At 38.3% G+C, this 10660-nt stretch overlaps 1 protein-coding gene across 1 annotated transcript; it reads left to right on the plus strand.

Moving 5' to 3' along the window:
• Positions 1-401: 401 nt before the first annotated feature.
• On the plus strand, positions 402-4853 carry irx3a (iroquois homeobox 3a). Its single transcript, XM_066713410.1, has 4 exons — positions 402-897; positions 2075-3089; positions 3934-4000; positions 4523-4853. The coding sequence occupies exons 1-4, from the start codon at positions 685-687 to the stop codon at positions 4575-4577; spliced, it is 1350 nt and encodes a 449-aa protein (XP_066569507.1). The 5' UTR covers positions 402-684; the 3' UTR covers positions 4578-4853.
• The last annotated feature ends 5807 nt before the right edge of the window (positions 4854-10660 follow it).

Consider the following 10660-nt stretch of genomic DNA (forward strand, 5'->3'; position numbering starts at 1 on the left):
ATACATACATACATACATACATACATACATACATACATACATACATACATACATACACACACACATACAAACACATAAAAACAATCAAACATGTGGAACAATTCTCTTTTTTCTTCTCATAAAATCAGACATCAGACACTAAAGCATTTCACAGAGAATCGCTGTACAAGATCTAAATGTGGATCATTGAAGTAGATGACCACAAATAAGAGAATTAGTGCTGAAATTGGGGCAGGGCCGGGGCAAACAAAAACAACACAAAATGATTGGCGAGTCATAAAATGAGATTTGAAACCCATCCAAATAAGAGATCGCGACGTCAGTGCGCGCATTTAGAGGAAACTCGGCGACAAACTCTGTGAGCGAGTTAGAGAGAGAGAGAGAGAGAGAGAGAGAGAGAGAGAGAGAGAGAGAGAGAGAGAGAGAGAGACTTAAGAAATAGGAGGGGCTTCTGAACGACTAGAAATGTCAATCAGAGCTAAGAGTCCCAATAATCTAAGGCAATCTGTGAGGACCTGACCTTAGTCCATTCAGATCAATAGGAAAGCGCAATCGGATCGTTTACACCGGCTCTGTATGAGGAGACGTAGACTTCCCTTACAGTTGGTGACTCTCACTGCAGAGTGGATAAGACCCGTAGAGCAGAAAAGGGCGATTCTCTGTTTTTGGTGACTACAGAAGACCATGTCTTTCCCGCAGCTGGGATATCAGTATATCCGCCCCATGTACCCGGCGGAGCGCCCGGGGATCGGCGGTGCCCGCGCCGGGACCGAGCTCAGCCCGTCCGGGGCGCTCTCCAGCGTCCTGTCCACCATGTACGGATCTCCCTTCGCAGCAGCACAGGGATACGGTGCTTTTCTTCCTTATTCAAACGATATCTCCATTTTCCCTCAGTTGGTAAGTGCGCATTTATTGGGTTTTTTTTAGACATGCGATTACTTATGCATATATAGGCTATATATATATATATATAAATACACACACGTATATATCTATGTATGTGTGTGCGTGTGTTTGTGTGTAGAGAGAGAGATAGGCTACACTTATAAAAAGTAATAAAATAAAATAAAAAGTTTACGAGTTTGTGGGCTATAGGTGTCAGAGGAAAGCAAAAAAAATGTTTCGGAAAAACAAAAACAAAACAAAACTTTTTTGCTTTGTTTTGGAAATAGTTTTCTGATCAAATCGTTAATTGTTATAACAGAGTTGGCAGTTATTTGAGTTTTTTTTCGTTCTTTTTGTCACCCAGACATTTAAAGTAATACATTTACTTAATCATCATCCGAGGACGGGGACGCATGTTAACTTTCAGAAATTACTGAGTAACAGACTGGTGAAGGAGAGAGTAGAGATTTGACCTTTTTCTAGGGAGAAACAAAGCTTTTCCAGTTGCTTATGGAGTTAATCTCTCGATATCCGCGTTACTAAAATGTATTGTTAATGACTTTGCTACACATGAAAACCAGGAGCTCAGCAGTGGCCGCCGCTGCTCGGGCTGTGCAGTGCAGGAGAGCTGCGCCGCTTTCACACCCCACACCCGGGCAACTGATGGGCAACAGCACAGGGATCCTGTCAATATCACCCAGAAAGCAGGGTGTTCAAATCATCCCCCCGTACATGAAAGAAAACTGTCCAAGTCCAACAAAACAGATGTCCTGCCTTGGCTGCATTTGTTTTTGTAATGATCGAAATAACTTAGGCCTCCGCACTGTACAGTCGTTGTATCGGGTTGTAGGAACAGCGTAAAACTTGGTTTGGCTCGTTTTGTTTTGTGGTTATTTTTGCTTTACTAAAATATTTGTTAGAGATGGTACAGGTGCAGATTATTTATATACATATATATATATATATATTGTGTGTGTGTGTGTGTGTGTGTGTGTGTGTGTGTATGTGTATATACAATACACATATATATTAGTAAATTGTAAATTAGATTTGTATAGGTTTCAAATAGGCTATACAAAAATAATTTAAAGCAGTGTGTGTGTGTGTGTGTATGTGTGTGTGTGTGTGTGTGTGTGTGTGTGTATTAACACAATTTGATAATATCCCTTTTGTTCCGGTATCTTTATAGGGTGGCCAATATGAGTTGAAGGACAGTCCAGGGGTACAGCACCATGGTTTTGCCCACCATCATCCCGCTTTTTACCCCTACGGCCAGTACCAGTTCGGTGACCCATCCAGACCCAAAAACGCCACCAGGGAAAGTACCAGTACTCTGAAGGCCTGGCTCAGCGAGCACCGGAAAAACCCGTACCCCACCAAGGGGGAGAAAATCATGCTGGCCATCATCACCAAAATGACCCTCACCCAAGTGTCCACCTGGTTCGCCAACGCCAGGAGGAGGCTAAAAAAGGAGAACAAGATGACCTGGACCCCGAGGAGCCGCACGGACGAGGAGGGCAATGCCTATGGCAGCGATCACGAAGGGGAGGAAGGGGACAAGCGGGAGGATGACGAAGAAATCGACCTAGAAAACATCGACACGGAAAATATCGAAAACAAGGACGACTTGGATGACCAGGACGCTGATTTGCATTCAGATTTAAAACTGGACGGCAGGAGCGACTCTGAGATTTCGGACGGCTATGAGGACTTACAGGGACCCGACGAGAGGTTTTTAAAATCTGTGGTCCAAGACAGTAAAGACATGCACGGAGACCGAGTGGGGCACCAGCTCTCGTTAGAAATCAAAGCCACGCAACCTAATGGCGAGCCACTGAAAATGAACCCCGTGTCCATCCACTCCCCACCCACAGACAATAACGCGCCTCCAGCCCAAAAACCCAAAATTTGGTCTTTGGCTGAGACCGCCACCACTCCGGACAATCCCAGAAAGTCTCCCCAAATGAACGGATCAACAACAGGGCCTGCGACGACAGCAATCCTGGCTCCTCACAGACTCATCTCCTGTCCTGTCGGGAAGCTGCAAAACTGGACAAATAGGGCCTTTTCTGCCCACCAGCTCGCTTTAATAAATCCCAACCATTACCTTGGACTGGCCAACCAGGCTTCGACCAACGCTGGTATTGCAATGTACAGCAGACAGTCAGAGGAACAGAATAACAACACAGAAGCATCAGTAACAGGTACTAGTCCAGTAGTTTGAAACTTTTTTAATGTTCATACAACTTTATATAGCCCATATATTTAAATTTCAAAACAAGTTTTTTTTATTTTACTTCATGCATAGCCTAATGCTGCTCCTACAATGTAAAGACTGTACAGGGAATACAAGACAGATACAAGTATTATGTATATTCGTTTTTGTGGTTGTTTTTTTTACTGTGAAGGAAGAGAAAGGGAGAGAGAGAATGTGTTTATTAAGAATGATCTTTAAAACACACTCTATCTCTCGCTCACACACACGCAGCACGTAGGCTGCTGGGCCTGTCTTACTCAGCTAAAAGTACTTATTCATTTGATATCTTCTGTTACCCCAGAACACGGACGTTTCTGTGCAAAATACGCTACACATCAATACATTATGCAAAATACACGAATACACTCATACATGAAGCACATTCAATGCATTTGAACGTTTCTCTGTTATATATGGACAAATTGCGCGACATAACGTAATTTAAACGTAAGTCTTAAACCTGTAGAAATTGCAGCTTATAGACACGTTTTATTTTTTTATTTAGTTGCATTTTTTTCTTCTATATTTTAAGAGAAATAATATTGTGTTCCAAGTAACCTGGGACAATATTTTTACAGTTTAAATTTCGTATTGGTAAATACAATTTAAAGTTAGTTTTTTCCCCCCACATTGCATAAAACCAAGGGCATATAATGACATAATGCAATGCGCAGATCGTGACTTGTTTCTTCAAAATGAAATGTAAAATAAATACATACATACATAAAATAGTATTATTATTATTATTATTATTATTATTATTATTATTATTATTATTATTATTATTTCAGACAGACCTAGTGCCTTGGAAGCAGAGAAAAAGTTGTTAAAAACAGCCTTTCACCCAGTTCAAAGACGGTAAGATGCTGTTTTTTAAAATATCTTTCATTGTTTTGTTTTTTAAATTATTATTTGCTATCAATTATTGAAAATGTTAATATTGTAACAAAGCTCTAGGCTTCTTTGACCTATCTAACTGTACAGAGAAAACTTGACCCTAGTTAGCTATATTAGCCTGAACAATCCACACATGCATATTATCTTTTCGGGAATAAAAGAACAGTGTGCATGCTATTTAAAAATAAGCATGCCCATTTGGTGTGATTGAATTAATCTGATTTTATTTTACACTTATTTTAAGCATACTTTGCACTGGTCTTCTGTCCACAAACCCGAGGTGGCTTTATTCACTTGTCACCTGTAATTCACAGGCCAGATATTTGAAATAACATATTTGTGCGTTTTTAATATTATTTTTTCTCAGTCTGATTTCTGGTTGTTTAATGTCATTTTGCTAATTGTTGTGTGTAAGCGGGTCACACGCCATTTCCATGTAGCTTAATGTTTCTCTTGTGTGTTTCTTGGTTTTGTATTTTGCAGGCCTCAAAACCAGCTAGAAGCAGCAATGGTTCTGTCTGCTCTGTCCTCCTCGTAGTCTTTTGTATTTCCTATTTTTATTTGTTGTAAGGAATGTAAAATAAGACCAACACTTCTCTGTACACCTTCCTTGTAAGCATGTCCCGTGTAAAACTGCTCCTGTAATACTGTACGAATCTGTAGTCCGTGAGGTTTTTCTTTTTGTAACTTCAGTGGGAATTTGGTGTCCAAAATGTTTTGTATATAAAGTCAAGAAAAAAATGTACATACGTGTGAACCAAATTGTACAAGAAAAGTATATATTTTGGCTAATAAATGAACTGTTGCAACTTTATCCGCTCGTATGTGTTTTTTGGTTGAATACAGAAATATACACTATTGAAGAATTATAAATGTGTCAATTTGAATTAACACTTTACTTAGTTATTTATAGTTTTTATGTTTTACAGAAAACTAAGTGTATAGCGTTAATCGCCTTAGGTGTCGGGTATGTGTGTATGTTGCTATGATAAATTGACAACATATACTATGTGGATTTGAAACATATCTATATTAAAGGATGCTTGCGTGTGCGGCGTGTAATTGACAATAATAATCTTAAAGTGAGGTTTGCAATTATAATGCCGTACGGTGTTGCATATTAAGGCATAACCACTTAATTAAAATGTATATTGTTTTAAATGATTGGTTTAAAGTCGTATGGTGTTGGGAAAACATGTGTATGCGAGAATAATACACATTTTAAGCATATGGGTATTTAGGTTCAATAGTAACATCCCTGACTGTATTTGTTTATCGATTGATTTGTTCGTTTATTTAAAAAATCGTTGATATGATTCATATTTCACGCATAAACGTGTAGGTACTTTTTAAAGATGCAACTTGCAATCCTAATCGAAACATTGATCCGGCAGTGCCTTTCATATGCTCCTCTCACTTTGTGAAATGATTTATTCATGTTTGTTTTCACCCTGGCGAGATCATTGCCATAGCAGGCAGAGTCCTGAAAGTTTGTCCTAAAGTTGGGGTCGGAGCGCCCCCCACAGGCCACTCGGTATTCAGCATCAATGACTTTTGCCGTTTAAAGCCTATTTTGTCAGGTTCAGTGAGCTCCCTTATATAATAATAATAATAATAATAATAATAATAATAATAATAATAATAATAATAATAAGTTGTTAAAATGTCCCAATTGCATTGATAACTGTATATATAGGAAAAGTGCACCAACTTATTTCCTACTACTAATTATGTAATTACACCATACAGCTACTAATGATAACAACCACAACAACGACAGTAATAATAATAGTAGTAGTAGTAGTAGTAGTAGTAGTAGTAGTAGTAGTAGTAATAAATAATCTTCCGTTTAAATACATATTTCGTTTTTTAATTTTGTGAATTTGTGAAAGTTAATTAAAGTAGTTGCAAACAGGCCTAAGGGGGTTCATATTTCCAGTTATTATTATTATTATTATTATTATTATTATTATTATACAATTTACCTAATGGAAACGAAACCCTATTGTAATGTTTTGTTATTTCGTCTTTGAACAAAGCTGTCGGGCACTTAGACGTTACGGTCACATTAACTACCCCTTTCCTTTACGCAGCAGAAATTATCATTTTATTTTCTTAAAAACAACGACTATACTGATACCTTCTGCCCACGAAAGAGACTTCAAATAGAGAATGGATGGCTGGTGTCATACCCCTGTCAGTTCACTTCTCTTGAGGGTCCGCTGCTTGATTTTTTAACATTGTCTTTTTTTTGTAGGCACAATGTTTCTGCAATGAAACTTCCATTTAATTATATTATATTTTATACTGATTTTGTTTTTTCGTCCAATTAGGCTACATGACTAAATTAAAAAAAAATGTATTCTTTCTATCGCGGTGTGTGTTTTACACAGTACTCAGTAAGACATGTTGTGCTCATTTGCACACAGGCGCTGCGTTGGACTATTTTAGGAGACTGTGCAAAACTGCACACAATTTCTCACATTATCAACAAATTCGTTGAAATAGTTTTTTATTTATTAAATGTATTTTATTTTTTTATTTACGATTTTAATATGTTTGAACTGTTTTCAGATTTAGTCCCCAGGCTGCCTGAGTTTATTAGGACAAGTGTACCAGACACCAGCCAGCCAGTAACCCCTGTCCCACCACCATTAAAGCACCGCAATTACATCACAACCATCGCAGGTTTTCTGGCAGTAGGAACATTTAAAAAAATTAACGTCTCCTTTCTTACGTTTTCTTAAACAATATCGAAATATTTACACGAGTGTATTAAACTTTTTAACTTTCGCTACACTTTCCATTGACTTTCTTAAAAATATCAGTGTTGGTAGACTATATTTACCCAAGTCAAATTTTTTAAATGATATTCGAATTATTTAATGTTAGCAAAATGTATAGTTGTTACTGATAATTCATATACATTCGCTTTGTTTGTGATTTTTGGAATTCAGAGGAATCTAAATTAAAATATATATATTGAACTGATTTTCCTGTATGTATAATTCGGACTTTACAAAATAATATGTGTGTGTGTGTGTGTGTGTGTATATATATATATATATATATATATATATATATATATATATATATATATATATATATAATAACTTAAGACCGGGGATTAAATATCGAATGGACAGCCTGACCTTAGCAATATTAATTTAAAGTGGAGGAAATGCTTGACATTTTATATTTAGTAGATACATAAATTCCCCGGCCGAAAATAAGTTTTTTGGGGCTCCGTTCGAGCCTTGAAGAACTAAAACGAATAAAGACAAAGTTAAGCAGAAGTGTGCGACACCATACAACTGCGGGAATCCAACTACAAATCTTTCAAATCTAGAGTCGGAAACAGCTCTTCGGACAGTACAGAGACTGTTATTAGAAACCACAGGCAGTTTATTTTTACACCATCGGTATAGCAGCAGCAAGACCAATATTAGCATCTTTATTGATCAAAATACCAATAACTCTACAATACTTATCGCCTAGGCATATACCGCGATTTAAGAAGACAAACCATTATGGTATAATAATACTTAAAAAGCTACACATTGTGCTTATATAATAATAATAATAATAATAATAATAATAATAATAATAATAATAATAATAATAATAATAATAACAACAATGATTATTTCGTTGTTTTAAAACAATACAGTATGAAGTCACCGGGCTGCAACTGTAGGCTATGAGTCCATAAAGCTCCGACCAAGCGCCGCGGCGGAGAGCTGGCCGGGAGGGGGGCTGGGATGGGGGTTATTTCAGGTGGAGGGAGGCTTCTTCCCCAGCTCCTCTCTCCACGCAGCCTTCCTGTCTAATCAATTATCTTCCCGCGAACACCCCCTTCATTATGCATATTCATAAATCACAGCGCTGGGCCCCGACACTGATTGATGTCATCATCTGTAAGGTTTAAACCCGCTTCTGTCCCTCGGAAGCGCAGCCGGGCGGCGGAGGAAGCGCCAGAGAGGGCCGGAGCAGGACTGCCCAGAGCCGCACAGCCGCGCCGCACCGGACAGGGAGCCCACTAGACCCCAACAAACGCGGGGGCCCCTCTGATGTCTGCTGAATTTAAAACGCGTCAATGCAGTCCATTTTATTTTAAATAATAAAACATGGGAAACAATTAGACTACATATTGATACAAATTTAATTAAGTGTTTCTGTAAATCCATGTTGAATAGCACAGATTTGTTATAACGCATTCTATTAATTAATTTATTTTATTGCATATAATTTTTGGTATTTGTGTGAACGAAATATTTTCAGACAAAATAATAATAATAATAATAATAATAATAATAATAATAATAATAATAATAATAATAATAATGTTGTCTTGTTAAAAAAAAAATTGGTGAAAGAAAAATGAAGTTGTTTTATAACTCGGAGAGAATAATCGAAACGCTGTATTTTTAAAATTATGTATTTTTTGCGTTTTTGAGATACTGCTGCTTTCCGTAACAATTAGCGCATATCTATGTAATATTTTCTACTTTGTCCATTGCTTTGAAGATATATATATATATATATATATATATATATATATATATATATATATATATATATATATATAGTTCCACCATAAACAACGCAGTAAAATAAATATTGATGCAGTGTGACAGAATCGCAGTGTTCAGAGAGTGTAATCTTCACAAGGAATGGGTCTGAAACAGACAGGAGCATCTCTATTGATCATTTGAATTCAATTTAAATGCTGTAAAGGGGATTCTTCTAGCGCCAAGAGAGGGAGAGAGAGAGGGAGATAGAGAGAGAAAGGGGGGAGTCGTTAACTGGCTTTCGTCTGATCATTGCATAAAATTACTGATTAAAATGCTTGACTAGAAACTAAGTAATCATGGCTGCCTGTATAGCCCTACATGTCCAACAGGCGTCTTTTGCTATTCAGCAAATGGAAGACATTAACCAACATTTCGCTTAGAGCTACACGGGGGCCATTTCCAGTAGGGCATGGTGTGTCATTCATTTATTCACACGTTAAGTGGATGTCCTTGTGGCTAATGAGCAATAATCAACACTGACTCCTCTTTTATTCCTTTGCTCCTAGCAATGTTAAATACTCCGACAGAGTGCCTTTTGCAGACACACTAGAGAATATGCTTTGAAACTGCTGAAGAAAAAACAATGAAAGAGAGAAACACGCACACGCACTCAGACACACACACACACACACACACACACACACACACATCCAAGATACAAACCGACTGATGTTTAACACTTTCATTGTCTACCGCCCACCCCACCTCCCCCACCCCTTCTCTCCCAACCTCCCTAACCCCACCCCCTCTTTCCTTTCCTCCCTCTCTTCTGTGATAGACACTGCAGAGCTGAGTATGCTAATATTTTGCTAGTCTGCCTTCTGGGGTAAAAAGTTAATGTAACATGTTTTATTTTATTTTATAATTTACTTATTTACGTATTTATGTATTTATTTTAGGAGAAGCACTGGTGCCATAGATGAAGTTACGCACCTGCTAAAATCTCACAGCACATGGAGGCGATGCAGTAGATGGGCAGGGGTGAATATCACTCATTTTAGTCCCTGCTATGGTCCCTATTGAAAAATACATGACCACCACTTTTCACCAGTTGTAGTAACTTTACACAATTTAGCATTTATTAAAATGCCCAGACATCCACTGCCAAAAAAAAGAGTAAAGTTTGCCAGGAGAGTGATGAACTTACTGTAGGCCTTATCATTACACTGACTGGAAATCAGAATTTGACTGTCACTGATATCATTGTTAAATAAGTAAAGGTCCACCCTGATGTAGAGAGCCTTGCCGCTGACAAAAGCTCATGTCACCAGCCCAGATCCCTACCATACAGACAGGGACATTTATTAAGCCAGGTCACAGAAATAGGACAGACCCTTCAGGCTGTCTCTGTGGCTGCCCTCTACTCCTTAGCTCACCCACTATATGCAGTCCCCTCTTGGGACGTCCCACAACTGACACTGGTAATAGAGGAAGGGTGGAGACTCTCCTAAATTATTTTTTTCCAGGTCATTAAAATAGGGGCTTCATTTAGTTAGACAGAGAATAATGCACTGTAGAAAGTTATTCATTCAATTATTTATATGAGTACAGCTGCGCACCGCTTAGAAGAACGCAGTGTTGAATTCTATTTTAAAAGAGAGAGAAAGAGGGAGAGAATGAAAAGAAAAAAAGAATATTGAATCAATTAACAAGAAATCTAATCTGTCTTTCTGAGAGATTTGTGGTCTTCAATTGATCCAATAAGGATGACTTGCACGCCTTTCACCCGGGGCCTGGCGAATGGAGCCGTCAGCAGCAATTTGAATAAAAAGAAAATAAAGAGTAAATAAATAGGAGAGCTTCCCATTGCTGGGGCAGGAGTGGCCAGAGAAAGGCAATCGCCGGGCGAATAAAGACGGCTGACTTGTGTTTTCAGCCAGCCTCCTTGTGACTCATTGTTCCCTTTCACCTCCTGGTCAGCACTCTCCCCCCCCCCCGCTGGCCAGGCCCCGGGATGTACAAATGTCATCTCTATTGTAGAAAGGGTCCGGCTTTGAAGATGCCGGGGCCCATTGTCCACTCTGCTAATCCTTTTATAAGGCACTGC

Source organism: Amia ocellicauda, chromosome 9 (genome assembly GCF_036373705.1).
Source record: "Amia ocellicauda isolate fAmiCal2 chromosome 9, fAmiCal2.hap1, whole genome shotgun sequence".
NCBI lineage: Eukaryota > Metazoa > Chordata > Actinopteri > Amiiformes > Amiidae > Amia > Amia ocellicauda.